This window comes from Labrus mixtus, chromosome 20 (genome assembly GCF_963584025.1).
Source record: "Labrus mixtus chromosome 20, fLabMix1.1, whole genome shotgun sequence".
Taxonomy (NCBI): domain Eukaryota; kingdom Metazoa; phylum Chordata; class Actinopteri; order Labriformes; family Labridae; genus Labrus; species Labrus mixtus.
The window spans coordinates 5,922,309-5,941,749 of NC_083631.1; the positions used below are offsets into that span (position 1 = coordinate 5,922,309).

The 19,441-nt window shown below is 41.6% G+C and overlaps 1 protein-coding gene across 5 annotated transcripts in view; it reads left to right on the forward strand.

Moving 5' to 3' along the window:
• cep112 (centrosomal protein 112) overlaps positions 1-19,441 on the forward strand; it is a 102,544-nt gene that overhangs the window by 21,841 nt on the left and 61,262 nt on the right. For 4 of the 5 annotated variants that reach the window (XM_061026487.1, XM_061026490.1, XM_061026489.1 and 1 more), the window contains 8 exons: positions 1,073-1,172; positions 1,575-1,693; positions 2,243-2,386; positions 6,279-6,445; positions 6,662-6,791; positions 6,918-7,010; positions 7,200-7,259; positions 8,441-8,520. In XM_061026487.1, the coding sequence (XP_060882470.1) occupies positions 1,073-1,172; positions 1,575-1,693; positions 2,243-2,386; positions 6,279-6,445; positions 6,662-6,791; positions 6,918-7,010; positions 7,200-7,259; positions 8,441-8,520 (893 nt within the window). The remainder of the gene's footprint in view (positions 1-1,072; positions 1,173-1,574; positions 1,694-2,242; positions 2,387-6,278; positions 6,446-6,661; positions 6,792-6,917; positions 7,011-7,199; positions 7,260-8,440; positions 8,521-19,441) is intronic. The other variant, XM_061026488.1, reaches the window with a different exon arrangement.

The following is a 19,441-nucleotide window of genomic DNA, read 5'->3' on the forward strand; positions in this document are numbered from 1 at the left end:
ACTCCCTTTCGACTAACTGTATAACGTGCACATGTATAGACCCCTTATCTCAACATGGAGAGTGCTAGACTGTCGTTTAATACTTGAGATCCAACTCTCCATACTCTAATTTAACTAATGACTCACAGATGGCAGCAGCAAGCAGATGCAGTTACCTCATCACACCTCAGCACAGGTGTTCACTCAGATGCCATTTCACTCAGTTAGCCCGTAGCCTCCTTAGGATTGAATAGACGTGTGGAAGATAAAGTCATGTCATGTCGGTCAGTGAATTATGTCTACAAAATGTTCAATGTACCTCTAATGGGACAAATACAGAAATGAAAGAGCTTTTTTGTTTTTGTTAAACGATACTTATAAAGAGCATAAGGCTTTTATGGCAATGGGAAATATGTAACTAATAATCTAATTAAATCTTTTATCATTTAGAGAAAAAATTAAGTGTGTAGATTAGAATACATTTTTGACTATTCTTTTGTTTTCATGTAAACAAACATCTGATTCTGTTTACATGGAGAATATCGGGGTTCCATATTTTCACACAAACGTTTTCTTAATCCATGAGGCCTTATAAATATGCTACATATACGGACTACTCGATAATAGCAACAATCATAATCTCGATTATTTCTGATTGTTATTGAGATCACGATTATAAAACACGATTACTCATTGATTTGACAACATCTGGATCACATCCATTTAGACATAAACACTCTTTAAACTGAAACATTGTGAACACATTATGATAAAAATAAATACATTCTAAAAAATAACTATGTTTTCGAGGTTGTGGTGATGTACTTTCAAAAAAAGTCTGGCCACGCCCCTGAGGGCAATTAAGCCTTTAAGGACCCTGAGCAATGATTCTGAACTTTCTTTTTGAACACATTTTAATTTACAGATCCTGGATTCATATCTGTGATATCTACTGCTGGGGCTAAAATGCTCTAAAAAGACACTTAAACACGAACCTATCATAATATAAGCAAGATTACCCCATTCTTCTTAGTATTAAAAAGGATGAATATTCTCATGTAGGTGTTCAAAATGTCCCCCTTCTGCTCCCTAGATTCTTGATCGAAAGAATGGTGAGATTGAGGAGATGAAGAGCATGTACCGGGTCAAGCAGAGGGAATCGGAGGAGCTGATCCATAAGCTGGAGAAGAAAGGTGAGAAGTCTCAGGATTGCAGGGTTAACTGGAAGGATGTTTATACTCGTGTCCCAGAACACTCAGCGTAGAGAGCCTAGAAAGATACAAGTCCACATGAAGCTGAACTGGTGCAGGCTGACGCTCTGCAGCTGTGTGCTCAATCTCAAATTTAATCACATTATCTATGTTTTCTCCTTTATGCTACGCATGCCCTTCCCTGCTTTTTTGTCCTTTGTGCTCACATGTGTCTTTAAAGACGTTTATGAAAAGAACATAAACTTAACTAAGAGAGGTGCTACTGGCCATTCGATCGAGTCAGAATCGATATTGCCATTGATTTACTGACATGGGTCCATCTATGTTCACACCCTGGGGCAGAGCCTGACTGCTGTTTGTGTGTGTCTTTGTGCTCTCCCACAGTTCAAAGTGTGCTGCGGGAATCCCAGGTCATCTGCGAGAGCAAAGAGAAGCAGATTGCAGAGCTGAAGAAGATGTCTGATCAGGGCGCCGACTCCTTGAAAAACGAGTGGGAGAAGAAGGTATGAGGTAGAAGTTGAAGGGCTTGCAGGCTGCAGCTCAACCCCCTGCAAGCTGCCCTGAGCCACAGGAAGACTGTTTGATAGCATGAGACTAGCAGACTTAGCTGCAAGCAGACAGACCTGGCTATACTGCTGGAAAAATCTTTATTCTTTCATGCTGTTCTTAAGTTCATGTGTTTTAGAGTGATGAAAAATTAATGCTCTCTGGCCTGGGTAAATTGTGTTTTAACTCCTGATAGCTTTAGCTTACCCTGCTGCTGGGGCTCAATACGTTCTTAATGAAATTTCTACTTAACTCTTTTGGGTCACTTAGCATGTGATGAGCAACCTTGTGGAAGATTTATTCCTCAGATGTAATAATGAAAAACCCTGCCTGGTTACATAAGGGATTGTTATTCCACATGAATGTGCAAGATATGACATGACTTAAAAAATACATTTACATGGAAGAAGAATTTTACAGACGAAAAAAATCAAAGAATGTCATGAAGATATAGGGGGGGGGGGGGCGAACTGTGACTGATATGTAGCTGTACCGTGCCGTTCCAGCTGCATGCCGCTGTGACAGAGATGGAGCAGGAGAAGTTTGAGTTGCAGAAGAAACACACTGAGAGCATCCAGGAGCTGCTGGAGGACACCAACCACAGGCTGGCTAAGATGGAGGCTGAGCACAACGCTCGGTGTCAGGCAACTGTGAGTACAGGAACAGACGGACGCCTGCTTGGAGGACCATAGCCTCTGTACACAGGGTGCACTCACTAACCACTAGGCTAACAGCGGCCCCATATAGATATAAATTGAATACAAAGACAAAAACACAGATACAATCATCTCATGTCTGCTATGATTAAGACAGAGAGACATGTTTGTGTTTCCCGAATCAAGAGGAATACCTTGTGTCACTCAGCTCAGTAAGAGCCATTATGATATCCTATTTTTAAAATGTCTCTACAGCATGGAGGTGGGAACATTATTAGAAATAAACATGATTTGTGCTTGTGGTAACTTGAGTACGATTAGATTCTTAAAGCATCAGCAAATTGGAAATTTGCATGCTAGCATATTGGCTTCTGCGACACTGGCGCTGCACATCATGTTTACTACTCCTGCTCCTCAGTCTGTGATCATCACTTTCTCAAAAAAGGGAACGAGCACCAGTGCAGCTTTAGGAAGTTCATTCACCTGCTGTTAGGCAAAAATCATTTTCTTCACCAGACACCATAATAAACCCCAGAATAAACAGGATTCTTGGTTGCCATATGAATGCTTTGTTGCATAAAGGTCTGGCCTTGTTGAACTAAAATGAAGGTGTACACATCTCTTAACTTAAAACCTAAAAATGTGACCCACAGTTTGCAACTCCATGGCTCAAATGAAAGGAAATATCCCGTTACCTCTGGGTGAGAATGGCTCTCGTATCTTACATCTGTCATCTTCATGAAGGTCTTTGATCCAAGTGTGTATTAAATCCTTTTTGAGGCAATGGTTGTGCACACACACACCTCCCCAAAGCAACAGTTTCTTTGATGTCACATGAAAGGACTTTTGGTTTTAAGTAGGATCGTGCACATTTCATTAGTGGGGATCATCAACACCAGAGGCCAGCAGAATGCGCTGCTTTAATAAACAGTATTGTTATCAGTATCAGCATTCATGGGCTGTCGTAGGTATCACACATACACACATATTGCTTCTGGCCTTAATCTGTCAGCAGGCCCACATTTAAGAGGCATCAAACACTGGACAGTGCAGGGCCGCGGGTAAGACCCCTCTTTTAATAATTAAGGACAGACAAGGCCACAAAGGATGAAAAGAGCCTTCTGTCACTGTAAATTAGCTGCTCCCCTGCTAAGAGTTTAGGCTGACCCACACGCACACACTCACACTTGTGTTCAAAGTGGACTATATCTAAGGAAAGTTAATACGACGCCATTGTTTTAAGAGGTCTGTATCTCACTCCTCCAGAATCAGTGTTCTTCTTCTTTTATTGTGAAAAGGTCTGGCTGGCTCTCTTCACTTGTTGCTGTAAGTTTTACAAGTATAGTTTTACAAATAAGAACAAGATATGGGTGGAGTTGACCCAGGAGGTACCACCAGACTAAGTAACCGAGTGTGTTCAGTAAACGGCCATGACTACTTCTCTGCCTACGATGAGGGGGAGATGTAGCTTCTGATAAAAGTTGAAATGTGGGACACGGTGTGAAAAGTTCACTCAGCTCACGTATAAAGAACGCAAGCCAAGACAAACTCAGATTGATGATTCATGTTTATTCAAAAATACTGATCTGGTATGGGCAACGGTGAAATGAAGAATGCTCATCTGTCCATCGCTACCTGGTTGTATTTCTATCCGACGCGAATCAAAGATCTCACAAGGGGCTTACAGATATGTCAGATGTTGTTATTTTTGGACGTTATCTATGCGGAGGGCAGAGAGGATAGAGTGACTGAGTAAGTGTTTGAAAATGAAGACAAGCCGATGTCTGACTGGGTATTGGACCAGAAACACTCTTTGACTGCAGTCCATGCATGTCCATATCCAAATGACTGATAATAGAGACTTGATTAATGTTGTCTGATTGTTCCAGATGAGGTAGAAGAAATACGCCTTCATTTAAAGCACTTTGCTGATTGTTGTTTTTTTTTTTTTTTGTTGCGAGGAATAGGTTTAAAAGGTCTGAAATACTCTCCAGGTTTTGTATTTTAATGTACAGTATGAGCACCAAATAACTTAAATATTACAACGATATTACACTAGGTAGCCTAGTGGTTAGTGCCCGCACCCCATGTACAGAAACTATGGTCATTCAAGCTGACGGCCGGGGTTCAAATCCGACCTGTGGCTCCTTTTCCCCACTCTCTCTCTCTCTCTCTCTCTCTCTCTCTCTCTCTCTCTCTCTGATTTCTGACTCTATCCACTGTACTATCTCTAAATAAAGGCATCAAAAGGCCCTTTAACAAAATACTACAACAGTGTCCTACATAGAGATGTGATGTCTAGATGAATAAGACACACTACCTGTATAAACAATCGACAACAAACACATCCTCAATATTTCTCCCTCCATAATAACAAAGAGTCTGTGTAGTTTAAAGTTGGGAGTAAATTACAGTTATCAGCTTAAGTAGGACATTATCTGTGGACAACTGAAAAATGATCATCTCCACTATTTGTCATTTTATAACAGAAATTAAGTCTTGCATTTTATATTTGAATACAACCTCCTTTAATATCATATGGGAGAGTTACTGTAGTAAGGATGATACAAATAAAAGCAATTGTCCCCTCCAAAAGGGACCCAATTATGAGTAAATGTTTTTATTCATTTCCTTCTTATTGTTTTTTTTTCTAGACATATAAAAGACGAGCATGCATACACAGAGCCTGACAAGCTTCACTTCCTCGCATTATTTCTTACAAAAAAAACATAAAAGCTCATCTATCAATGACTTAAAAGAAAAATGACATATTTCTTTCCCTCTTCAAAGAGTCTATCACTTCTCAGTCTCTGAAGGGAAGCTTATATAGTCTGCTCTTCACACCTTGTAATTCTCCTTCTCAAACACCTAATTAGGGGACGTAATTTTCTCCCTCTGAGTGTGTCCAGGTGTGCTCGGTCCAGCCTCAGCCTGGAGAAAGGCTTTTCTCATCTCCTGCCAGAGAGCTAAGTGTCAGCACGCGTCCCAGCACAACACAGGCCCCTTGTTTCTTTCCTTAGCACTCTACACTGCTAACACAATGACAAAAATCTCTCTCACCAGCCTGACGCGGCACTGCTCTCATACACTTTTTTTTTTCTCCAAAAACGCTGCTCCCTCCTCACTCCACATCTTGTCATCGCCTGTCTCAGTCATCGACTAAATGGGCCAGCACGCTCCTTCTTTAATCAGCGCCCCGTCATCACCTTTATCAGGCTGCCCACGCTGCATTCCATACTGTCACACAAACACAAAGTCACGCATGGCAAGGGGCCGTGTTCAGAGTGGACTTTTTCCATGAAATCAGGGCCTGCAGACCTTATCTTCATCAGAAGGATTATTGTCTTTATAAGCCAATGGCGTATCATTAGCAGTGGCCAATATCCATTGTATGGATTTTAATCAGTGATTTTATTTCCTGATGTTCAAATACAGTCAAGTTTACACTCTCTTACTACCTTTCAACAACATTCATGGTGAAGGCGAGAAGTAACAAGGGCATAATTATGGCTAACAGGCGGTCTGAAGAGGGCTGACGACTTTTGTCCTTTGGACACTTCTGAGGTTTTCAATCTTAATAAATCAGTTAATCCAAATGGGACACCTAAGGGAAATATTAGCTTGGAGTTAAAGCACTAGAAACCTTACAGATGCAGACTGGGTCTTTGGTAAGTGATTGTTCAAGATAGTCTATTTTAAGTCCAAGAGTTGCTAATGCTTTGAAGTGAAGTACTTAAGACTTTAAAATAAATAAGTAATATAATGAAAAATATAGTCAGAGAGGTGGGCCACTCCTTTGTAAACCACACTGCTATATTTGAACATTGAACTCTTCAGTATGGAAGCATGCACCTGACTTAGGTGTTTTTCTATAATAACACTTTAGGAGCAAACGATGCATGGGCTGGAGCAGCGGGTGAAGCAACAGTCGGTGGAGGTGGAGAAGGGCAACGTGCTGCGTCAGAAGGTGACACAGGAGAAGGCCCAGTTGGAGATCCACATTGCATCCATCAGTGCTGAACTGCAAGAGGCCAACAGAAGGTCTGTGAAAGAGTGAGCAATGACACGTGGAGAATTATCCTCATATGCAGGTTGTCAAAAAAATACAGTTTTATTCTGTTACATAAATGTTTGATGCCGAGATACCCTTTAAATGTGCAAAGTCAAAACTTAACAGCTTTAATAATGTAGCTCTTTATTGGTGATGTTTAAATATCAACACATCAGTATTTGTATTAACCATACTATGATGCTCTCAAATGCACACAGACTTCTGATTCTGCAGAGGGAGAAGGAGCAGCAAAGTGAGCAACACGAGCATGCAGTGCTGAAACTCCAAGCCAAACATGAGACTGACATGAGCCACTTGCACCAGGAGCATGCACTGTCTGCTGCTAAGGTCTGCAGTCTGCATCTACACAACACAGTCTACAAGCAGTCTAAATGTTGATTGACACCAAATTCAATCAGGCTCCAAATGAAACGGCATTAATTTACTTACCTCCTCTCTGTTTCTGTCTTCCAGGCCTCTGAGGTGATCGAGGATTTAGATAATTCTATAGCTCACTTTAAGCAGCAGCTCCTGGACAGTGAACATCGAAAACACCAACAAGTCCGGGTAGGATTCAGGATTTTTGTTCCATGTGTAACTGCACACACATTTGTGTTTGCATGTAACGCATTAAGACCATATGGTATGCTTTTTTTATTTGTTTCAATGTAGCAAAACCAGCTTTGAAAGCTTGAAGTGATAGTGGACTTTTATTTCATGATGTGTCAAAGTGTCATAATTTCTACTTCCTCTCAGGATCAAGGGATAAAGTTTCAGCAGGAAAAAGATGAACTGCAGATCAACTGTGAGAAAAAGGTAGCGTGTTCTTTCTCCTTCAGGGAAATCTGAGCCACTGAGCTCCATAGCTTCTGTCGTTGCATTGAAACAGCCCTGGACAAAGTTATTACGGTCAAGTGGAGATCAAAGCCCTGGAGTCACATGTTCTTTTTGGTTCCCTTTACTCTTAGATTTTATGTCTGGTCTAGTAAAATCTGAGCCATGATTAACAGGTAGATGTGGGGCTGGATGGAGAAGAAAGAGGAGGATTTATAATTTAGCAGAGGAGTTATCGAGGAAAGGAAGTTGAGAAAGAAAGTCGTAGGCTTATCCAGATAAACTCGGGAAAAGAGGACATTCAAAGGGGGCATTTTTCTGTCTTAAGTAGGCGCTGTCAGTGCACCCAGGCCCACATTTAATTGGTCCTTCACTCAGGTTTTTACTTTTGAGAGACCCTCATCAAAGCCATAGAGCAGCTGTAAACCATGAAGTGAGGAGACCATTGTTACTGATCTGAGCTGGACCAGATCAGTGAAGGCTAGACGTCTAAGGTGAAAAACGGGTTTTAAAGACCTGCTGCACCTGGGTCATCTTCAAAGCACCACATTTAATATGTGCGCTGGTGGCAGGCTGGCATACCCAGAGACGGGCCCCTCTGGTCGGATACACCTGCAAGAACTTAGCAGGTCTCTGTGCACTTTTATCAGGGTCAGTGACAATTTAAAGAAAGCTTCTCCAAAAGAAAGCCACCAGTTTGGTTAAGATGTCTTTGTGTTTATTCTTATTCAGTCTATTTTTATTTAATTTGTGCTTGAAATCAACCCGTTTCCTTTTTTTTTTTTTCCTTTTTTTTTCTTCATTCTGCAAGGTGACACGAGATGAAAACAGCTCACTCGTTTATTCTCCTCTTTTATTTCCCCTTGAAAGACTCCTCTTTCCACTCCTCAGGAGCGGTAAATGAAACACGTTCAGGAGGCCAGAGTACGGTATCTGGACATAAGAAGAGCCCATATGGCTGCCATAGATCCAGAGTGAGAGGCCCTCTATGCAGGCAGAGAGGCTCAGATGCTACTTTTGATGGGGTGATAGAGAGAAGAGACGTGAGCAGATGCTCAGGGTCACAGGCAGGAGAGTTTTGTTGAGTGATGCTTGATGGTGTCTGCTGTTGAACTCACTTACACTTCTCTCCCCCCCTCTCTCGTTCTCCCTCTCTTCCTCAGGTCTTGCTTATCCAGAGTGAAGCAGAGAAAGAGAGAACAGATGCTAAGAAGAAGATAGCTAAACTAGAAGATGCACTCAGGTACAGTGAGAAATAATACAAAACCATACATGTTCTACCTTTTTCCCTATAAATGTCTGCTGGGAGACTGCTGCCCTATAAATGATAGTATAACAGTCTTTGAGTATGTCATCCAATGTAAGGCAAACCTTTTTATCTATAGAGCTTTACAGTAATTTAAATCTATTGTGTTAATATAACAACAACAAGCTTGTTACCTTTTCATGCAAGCACAAAACTCCGGGATGAGCTGCATGTCTGAACACAAAAGGCGAAAAAATTTCACCCAAACTATTTCCTGCCAGCCCCCTCTTTAAGATTTGCGCAAGAAGTCGGGATGAGCCCGTGTGTGAACGCAGGTCGTATGTGTTTAAATTCTGCAACTTCTGCGCAACTGGTTTGATCTTCCTGTGCTTAGTGAAGCAGCGTCATACTCTTTTCTTCTCTTCAGAAACTGTCATCAGTGCATTGGACTGTTACTCCATCCACTCTCTTGGATATGTTGTAAACACTATACTGAGACTCTCTCTCCTTTCCTCTTCACCAACACTTCTGAGTGTCAGACACCATCAGAAGGTCGGCAAACAAGTGTTTTTCAGATGTGTACAACTGACAGCTTTTAGATATATTATTAGCTGTAATCCAGTCAGGGAGACTTCAGGTACGTGTTGTGTGTTTGTTTGTTTTTTAAGTACCGGTAATAATGATTGTAATCAGAGAATATCATCAAATCACAATACCAGAGGTAAATACAGCCTGGGGTTAGTAGAGGGGTATAAGGACAGATGTTCTGCTTTCTAACTGATTGTACTGAGATTCACCCGTTTGGTCACAAAGTTACCATGTGTGATGTTAGCGGAACATTTCATTTCTAATTATCAGTATCAAACATTTGAGCCCTGACTTTTTGGCCTCAAACTTTAATAGAGAGTTGTTTACGTCTGCTGACTTTGATCATGGAAACAGTGTGCATGAATTCTGATTAAAGGTGGAGTTTGGCTTTAACAAGCCAACACTTGAACACGCTTTGATCTTCTTCTTTTTTTTTTTTATAACTGTGCGTAGTACGGTTCAAGATGAGAGCCTGGAAACTCTCACAGATCAGAGCTTCATGGGAGATAGGCGTTTGTGTCGTCTTGAAGGAAAGCATTACACTTCATCCTATGGCATAAATCAGAAAGTGTGTCTGATTGTATAAATTAAAGTAAAAAGTTAAAGGAATGTTTAGCTGAAATATGTCAAAGCTGCACTAATCAATGTAAAATAAATAATATAAAGGGCTCGCTCCTCATGGTGAACCCACAGATATGATAAATTTATCAACCCTTTAGTTCTCCCCAGCTCTGTTAAGCATTTTAGAGCTTTTCAGCATTTTGTTTTGATTCATTTTCATCCTGCTGGGCTCGAGCTTGCATCTGCAATTATTTGAAGGGAACAATAAGAACCCACCGTCATCAACTATCTGGTGATTAGAGTATTTATCTTCTAAAGAGCCAGATGTATCCGTTAGAAGCTGATGGAGACAATATGTGCTTTAAATTCATACGAAACTCTGACTAATATATACAGAATAGCTTTTTGTTTTTTGTATGCACACATGTGCAAATGTTTGCTTCTGGCTTCTTTTAATAAGGTGTTAGAGTGCTGAAGTCTGAACTTTTTAACTAAAAAGTAGCAGCATTAATTATAGATCTGTAACATCATGTGTGTAGACCTGTATTATGGACTGGCATTCAAAATCACAGAACTATTTTACAAGGATGAAATCAAAAGTAAATGAAAGAGTCTGAATCTCTTTTCACATGAAAAGTTGAACATTTCTAGAAAATGTCTTGCGGACTGCCTCTGAAACCCTCCTGAGTTGGTTGTTTCACACGTCCCTCATAGTGTGAGATTATCTCTATCGGACGGGAGGGGTGAGGGAGGTCTCAGGAGGCACGGCATGACGGAAAAAAGAAGGACATGAAAGTGGCAGATGATGAGGCTCCTCAGTCCAATATATGACGTTATAATAGAACTTTCACCTTGATATCAATCCTATCTGTAGGTCAACACATTCACTAGGATAACATACTGGTGGACAGAAAACATCATGAAGCAGTTTATTTACATGTTTGGAGATCACACCAGTCATGTGCATGAAATCTATTTTTGTGCATTGGTCGCAGGAGATAAACGTCACCACACTCTCTTGCTCATTTGCGGTGAATTTTCCTGAATCTTTCCTGAATATTAGACGTTCTCACATCCGTTCACCCAGACTTCATGAGGAATATTTATCATGGGGCTTGCGGGAGAAAGTCCAGGTAAATTCAGTTTGAAAACTTTGTCTTGCTTGCGTTTACACATGCAGCTCAGCCTGAAAACTTCAGGAAGTTTTCAAGTGTGGAAGCACTTTGAGAAATACCTCAACTCAAAATGCTCAAGCTGCAGATGCTGACTGAACCAATCCTTTGCACTTGTATTCACATGAACTCCTCTAGGAGTACAGACCCACCACCACCTTAGCTTCCTTCTCTCACCCCTGAGCTCCATTACTCCCTTCCCTGCAGAACAACTCGGGCACACTCAGCCTAGACTTCAGCCAATCAGTCATCCAGCCACTCGGTACATTCCACTGAGTAATTAATCCCATACTGGACCACATCACTTGGTCTCAGGCAGATTACAGTTTCCCTGGTAAGACTACAATGTGTCCTCCAGGATTTTGCCACATTTCCAGTCTGTAGTTTGACTCTACTCTTTTGGAACAGGTACTGTTTTGTTTCTGTTAACAACAGTGTTGGATAGTTCCTATTTCTTTTTTCTGTTACTTTTGACAAGCAGCCACTAATTGGTTGGTGAGAAATTCAAAACAGAAAAATTCTTTGTACATCTATTTCATGAGACAAGTTCGTAGGGGATCAAACTCCTGCACGCTAACTTGCAAACAAACATTTATTGGCAAGGTTTTAGTAGAAAACCTTCAACTAGGGAGACTTGTCACAATGCTGTCACAATTCTGTGGTGACGACTTATTGTTGAATGCATTTTTGAGGTTCACATTGGCAGCAAACACATTTAAGTACATTTATTTAAAGTTCTTGCAGGCTACACAATGCAGTTGTTTCTCACAGTTGTGCCATGGCGCTCAGTTAAGAACCCGGCCTTTCAGTGAGCGTCTACACTCGCAGTAGAAAAACAAAGTAGAACCAAAATACTTTTTCAGTTCTAAGTGAGTGCAGTTGAGTAAAGCCAACACGGATCTATGTGGAAAAGTGGCTGTAAGCTCAGCTGCCATTCAACATCCTCAACAACAGCTCTGGTTCCAGACATCCACAGCCAGGGCCAGTCACAGTGCCACCAGCCTCACGAGAGGTTTTTCAACTGTTTGTGGATTAAACAGAATGGGTTGAGAGGGGCTGTAGTTGCTTCATTCTTGGGTCCTCATCAGTGCCCCCAAGGCACTTTGTGCATTAGCCAAACACTCCTTAAGTGGCCTCTAAAAACAGGGATGAATCTTTTTTGTTTTTTCGAACAGGAGATTGTATTAAGCTGTAGGGAATGGCTTTCATTACTGCTCCTTTGTGTTTCTGTTAATGTGAAACAGCATAAAAACATATTTCTGAGTTTTAAGGCGTTTAGTATTCAGAGTAAAGATGCAAAAGGACATTGATGGTTGCGCCTGCTTATTGTTTGTGCTTGTCATTGTGAGCCCGGCGACAGAGGACGACGCTTACACACAGCAGACAGATCCGTTTATGCATAAATTATCCTTGTTGTTAGTATCAGTAACGAGCCAGTCATTCCCTCGTTTAGTGTTAAACACTGAGAAACGGCAAGTGGCCCATCGGGCTCTCAGCTAATTAAGTACTCAGGCTCAACACACACACACACACACACACACACACACACACACACACTAAGCAGTCTGATGTTTTCTACCTGCCTGCTGTCGTGACAACACTGACGGCCTTTAAAGGCGATCCAGGAGAACTTCAAAGTCAAAGCAAGACCGCACGTAGGTGTGTGTGTGTGTGAAGATGGGAGGATGGATGATGAAATTAAATAAGTTGAACTGCTCAAAATGCCTTCCATGTGCCAGATCCTGAGAGGTGTGTGCATCGTTTTATGATGTGTATTTTATCTGTGTTTGTTGATCAATCTAGCATTTAAAAGTATATCAACACAGACTTATTAATGTCTGCTTTCACGTTTAGAAATTCAGCATCTTTGCATAAGTGCGACAACTGATGACGAAAAAATATGTTGGCATATAGGATTGTAAAGCGTATATAGCTGTGAAGTACAACCTTTCCTTTCCTATAGTTTACACCCACTCTTTCTATCCTGTATGAAAGAAAACCACGCTGTCCTGCCATGCAAATAAGCATTGCTACGTCAATTTGTGTTCCAGCTCTGTGTTTCTATAGCAACAACAACAGAAAGCACTACAAAGCTGTGCGGAGAACAAGTTTCTCTCCTCTTCTTTCATCCCAACGTGCCTCAGATCATTATAGGGCATTAGCATAGAGATGGAGAGATGCACCACATAGGGGGGAGGGGGACGGGGAGGGGGGGGGGGGGGGGAGCGGGAGAGAGAGAGGGAGAGATGGAGCTCATCTGGGGAACAGCTTGCCTGCTCTGGCAGCAGTGACCTCCAAATCACAATTCTAAAAACATCAGAAAATCACCTGAATGTTTAAAGAAGGGAAAAAGAAAAACAGCTGGTCTATTTCTCGACCATGGTATTCCTCACCGTATGAAGGAGCTGCCTTTTTTTTTTTCCCCCCACTCTCCTCTCCGTACCTCTAGTCCTTCTTTTTGGCTGCTTGGCACCCAGCTGGCTTATCAAAACCATGTGCCTGCTGAGGTGTGGTGCGAGCTGTCTGTGTCTCAGCTGTAACTTGTGCTCAGTTTGATCGCTTACAGTTCGGAGAGGCAGAGGCAGCGTTGACTTTAGGCAGCTGGAGGGAAAGTGTGCTCGCCTTCACTAGAGCCTACACACTGGTTGTGTCGGTGCCTGTCCAAAACCTGCACACACACTCGTGCTGTCAAGGATGTGATGTGTCGTGTTGTGTAGAGAGAACTGTTTTCTTCAGTCATCATCCTCTTCATCCCTAATTTAAAGTTTCTTTCCTCCATTGTTTCATTTTCTTTACACAACACATCACCAAGCTGCCGTTTGCTTTGTTCGTCATTGTCTCTTTATTCTTTGAGCGTGCATGCACACATGCTTGCATGAGATACTGCCCCTCTACTCTTAAAGGTGTAGGATGCATCCAGTACGTTCTTTCATGTTATGTTGTGTGTGGGTGTATATGTATGTATGTGTGTGTGTGTGTGTGTGTGTGTGTGTGTGTGTGTGTGTGTGTTTGTGTTTGTGTGCACATGCAAACCCTACATCCATTTGTGTGTGTGTGTGTGTGTGTGTGCGTGTCTTTGAAGTAATCTTATCTTTCTCAGCATTCCTCTCCCATGACAGAAGGGATGGAAAGGGGAAGCAGGGATGGTGGTCCAGAGAGGGACCACCAGAGGTATCGGAGCAGAGGGCTTTGCAGCCTGCAACCCCCAGTTAGTGTTTAAGGGTGCTGGAGCAGGTGGAGGTATGGATCTTGAATATTGAAAAGCTTCACCAGGGCTCGATATTCACTCCCATGGCAACTGCACTGAGAGGGGAGGATGGAGATGGGTTAAGCGCCGGTTCGATACCACAGACCTGACTAAAGGAATATTGTAAAGAGCTCTTTATCTAGGTCCTATAGGCACGGCTCTCTGTGTTAAAGGTCATCTACATTCTCAGATACTATTGCAATGTACAATATCATAATATCATGTATTAAACACTGATTTTAGGCATGGCTTCTAATTAAAAATGTTCTTTATAAATAGTGATAAATGCTTTCAAAACCCACAAAAAAACAAGAAGAAAAGATGTTTGTTAATTCAGATTAGTTTAGAGTCTAGTGTCACTGCAAGAATGTCTGATTGAGCACAGCCAGGCAGTGTTTCTCTGCTCTTTTTGAATATTGCATTGATAGATAATGAGGCATATTAAAGTTTCTTGTCATATCTGATCATTGCACATCTCATTTAATTTGCCCCTGATTGAGATCATGACATGTTCATGATGTAATAGTCTTAAACGCCTTGCCTTGCCTATGCAGTCATCATGCATAACCTCATTTGACATTTTTTACATTAAGCTTGCTCACTTACAAACATGCTGTGGCAGTGTGAATAAGAATTGAAGCTGGATGAGTAAATTAAATTCACCGACACATCTCAATCTCTTAAGATTGCCTTCCAGCTTTGGTTGTTTCTTTCAAATGCTTCCAGCTCTATTTTCCATTGTGTAATGTTGGAGATATGTAAATACAGTATGTTGACTTTGGGGACTCATGGCTAGTTGATTTAGCATATCATGCTGCAGTCTGCATAATTCATGAAGCCAAATAGCATCTAATTGACAACCAAGGCAGGAAAAACCCTGTTCTCAACCATGTCATGAGTAAACTCTCCTGTCCTCTCCTCTCCTGTCCTCTCCTCTCCTGTCCTCTCCTCTCCCCTGTCCTCTCCTCTCCTCTCCCCTGTCCTCTCCTGTCTTCTCCTCTCCTCTCCTGCGTATCTACATTATAGTGGACTACAAACTTCTTCTATTAAATTATGAAATAACTCCTTAGTTCTTCTCTAAACTCCAGATCCATTTAAAAGTATGTGATGGACTGTATGTTCTGTCCCACCCACATGTTTATCCGCCCACATAGTGGTACTGTCAGCGTGCTGGGCTGTACCAGAATTCTCTTCATCCGTCTCTCTCCTTAGAGTGTACATTTGGCTGTGATACACAAACTAATGCGAGGGAAAGTCACTGGTTTCATCCCCAGCGTTGATGGGAGTGCATGAGCTTTAAAGGAAACCGTTTGTATGGAGGAATTGAAATGTCATCCGCCAACGCTTGAGCAAGGACCTAAGCCCTTTTCCCTCCTGCAGCATGCAGCAAACAGGGGCTAAAGCTAGTCTTGAACTTTCTTTAAAAGGACTCTATGAAGTGCTGGAACCAACAATTAATTCTATCATGTGTTTAATATACCAGTTACTTGATAGATTTTTTTATTTAAAATGTCAGAAATTGTAACCTTGTCTTGGACACCCTGCTGGCCTGGTTTTTTGGCCAAAAGTTCAAAGCCTAAAAATGTTAAAATAACTTTCATGGAAGTCTTAGGAACCCAGAAAATATTCTCAGTTTGAAGATATTTTTTGTCATTTCTGCTTAAGAAAGTTTACAGTCAGCTTTAATGGTCACATATTTCATATATACAAAATATATTAAACATGTTTTTCTAACACTAATATGTGTCCCTAGCCTGTTTAATCCCCCAATTATGAGTAAAATACATCATCTCCTTCTTTTGCCTGCTCCACTTTTTCAGAAAATGTGTCCTCAAACAGGCCACTTGGAGATTGTCCCTTTATGACATCACAAAGGGCAGTAACCCCTCCCCCAGGTGGGTGACACTCCCACAGCTAGGTGTTTGTTCTGCCCTCTGAGTCTGTCTTCTCACCATAAACAATAGGGCATGGAGCGAGAAAGCCTGAGACACATCTCCTTCCAGAGAGGGGGCGTGGTCAGACACAGCTCATTTACATTTAAAGCTACAGACACATGTAGCTGTTCTGAGCAGGGCTGAAATATAGGGGTTTATAGGCATGATTAAATACAGGATCAGAGTGGATTTAGAACAAGAAACTTCACAGACATGAAGAGCTCTTTTTGGGGAGCTCTGAGCCTTATTTAAAGTGGTTGAAAAGGAGGAGAATATGTGACCTTTAAATCCACAAGGCTGGTAAAATACTGAAAAGTACAGGGAGGTTATATTTCTACGATCACTTGTAGTGACACTACTGAGGCTGGTGTGTACTGATGCTGATGCTGAGGTGTGATAGTAATGACTCATCGTTCCTGCGTATACTCTATGTGGCCATTTTATGCCACATCCTGATGTCAAATTATAAACAGGCCACATGTGTAGGCAGTTTTAAAGCCTTCAAGCTCAATGATTTTGTTTTCTTCTCTCTCACTCTCTCTGTCTCTTTAACTCTCTCTGTCTTTAATATTTTGTTGCCCTTGTGCAATCTCTCTTTATTTGTGGTCTGTCTCCTATTCTGCGTCTGTTTTCAGTCTTTTATTATTTTCTCTCCCTTTTCTTTTTTTCTCTGGGGATGCGGATGAAAACCAAGTCTGTTTTATTTTCTCTTCAGAGGGCGCCGAATATCTCAGTTTTTTTGCATTTTCTCTCTCTCTTTTTCTGTGCTCCCTCTTTCTTTCTTTTCCAGTCCCCCTTTGATGTGTCTGTGGATTCGTTATCATTCCGTTTGGATGAGCTCACAGACGCTGATGCGCGGGCGCTCGCGTGCACTCGCGCGCACACACACACCACGTTGCTCAAACACACCCTCGCTCTCTTGTCTTCTTAGACTAGAAGCGAGCGTGCATTCTAGTCCGTTTGTCAGTCTTTTCCATGCACTGCTCCACCCACATCACAGCCCATACAAACCTTAAATACTCCGCTTACATGACAAGAATATTTGCATAAGCAATTACAATGGGCTCTTTGTGTACTACCTTTAATGTGTACTCTTAAGTGAAATGCACGTGTATGTTACTGTTTATATACAGTGAGTCGCCACAGCAGGCACGTGGCATTGTGTGGTCAGAGCAGTCCGGAAAACGCCGGCATCCCTCCTGTCTGCCAGGCGGCTGGATGGCGGAAGCTCCCTCACCCTCTGCAGAACAAACACTCCTCTCCCTCTCTTCCTCCCCTTTAAACAGCCCTTTAGGATTGAGGGATGAGAGGACTTCCTCTTAAGAGAAGGCACATCTTTAATTTGAGCCTCCTCTCCTTCCACTTTTCTGACCAGAGATCCATTTAAAGCCAACCGGCCGCCCTGGAGCTGGCACCCCTCTCTTTCCTCTACCCTCTTGTGTTTCTCCCTGCCAGGCCTCCCTGACTCTTTTTCTCTGTCCTCTCATCTCACCCTCATTGCTCTGTTATTGATGGTGACACACAGTCTACTGCTCCAGTGACCACACGCAGTCACTCGCAGAAATACACAGAAGCACAGCTATTCTCAGAGGAAGGTGCCATGTGTTCACCTGCTCTCCCCACTGTTAGAGTATAATATGTTTCAGTCTGTCAAATACTTGAAGTTCGCTTCAGTGACTTTTTTTTTGGCGTTTCCTCTGAGGTGTAGACCCAGCAGCCAGCTCAGACTTAGTCATAGAGCATTTCCTTGAGTAGAGTTGTCAGTCACACGCAGACTTTGGGACTGTAGCTCATGAACAAAGGCCCCTATACACACGCACGTGCACTCCAACGCCTCTCAAGCGAGACACACACCCAATTCATTTCTGCTCTGCCTTAGAAGTTTAAAAAACTTTCTATTTCTGTGACATCCTCTTTTCCATCTTCCTCACTCTTTTTTCGTCTTTCTTTCCTCTTTTTTTTTTTCCCACCCCATCTTAGTCTCTCCACACATCCTTTGTGTCTGTCGGAGCCCGGAAGGCAGTCATGCAACGAGACTGATTAATAATTACAGAGTACACAAAATTGGGAGAGAGAGAGAGAAAAAACAATTTCTTTGGCGTTTGATGTCCGACATGAGAGAGACCAAAATTACAAAGAGACAGAACACTGTAAAGAGAAGAGAAAGCTTGCACATTCCTTTTTCAATCCTCTGCCTCTGCTCTTTGCTTTTTTTTGTCTCCTCTTTTCATTTTGCTGTTTTTATCTCCTCTGTCTGTCTTTCTGTTTCCATTGTTTTTCCATTCATTGTTCTATCTTTATAAACCCTTCAAGATATTGTTCTGACTATGAGAAGTGATTTATCAGTGTTCAAAAATGCAAACTTTATAAATATGTGTGTGCAGGATTAGACTATAGCTTACTCTATACAGTTCTTCTATATGTGTGTGTGTTAATGATCCTTACCCTTGGGATGAATTTATGAACACACACACACACACACGCTGAGTCCTCCAGCTTTTTGAAATACAGTTAAATGCGCCAAGTGCCCTCGTCCTCCTCCACCACCCGTGGTGTGTGTGTGTTGTCATTTTGTAATAGCTGCACTTCTAATTGGTCTAAAGTCTTACCCACTGGCCAAGAAGTAATTATTTCCTCCACAGGGAATAATCATCCAAACAGCAATTCACAAGCTGCCAGAAAAGACATACTTAAAATGAAAAATAAACCTCTGCTAAGACAGTCATCCTCTCTCTCCTCCGTTGTCATCTTTGTGCATTAATCAGAAGAAGAACCCCTGCAGCAGAGAACTGCTGAGCAGATGTATCTCTGCTGCACAGATGAATCTGCTTCAGCTGGTGTTTCAGGTCAAAGGTGAACAGTTTTTATGAAAATGTAATTTTCATTTTTCAGCAGCTATTCTAACATGCACTACTTATGCATAACAAGCACAAGGGTGTAAAAACTTGTTCTTACTTTGAAGGGTTTTAGTAAAAAGTTGGTAATTTCACAGCTGTGCAAAGAAGCTGTTTGTGTTGAAGCATTTATGACAAAACTAGGATGATTATTTAATACGAGTTTAATGAGTAAATCAACCAAGTGCAGGATGAGATATTAACCTTTATGTTTTCAAAGAAATTGCAGACTCCAAAATATTGTGAGGAAAACTTAATAAATTCCTGTCTGTAATCGTCAGGCTTTAGAAACAACAAACAATGATGGTAATATTTTCCAAATTATGAAGCGAATTCAAGCAACATTTTCGTCTTTTAAACCTAATCTGTTATGAATGTCATATGACAAGTGTTGAATAGTAGATCAAATCTGGCAAATGTTAGCACGTTTTGGTATGTTGTATGAAATTCACACCATGTGTGACTTGATGGAGTTTCATCATCAGTCATAATAAGGAGCACTTCCTGATATTTGTTTGTTCT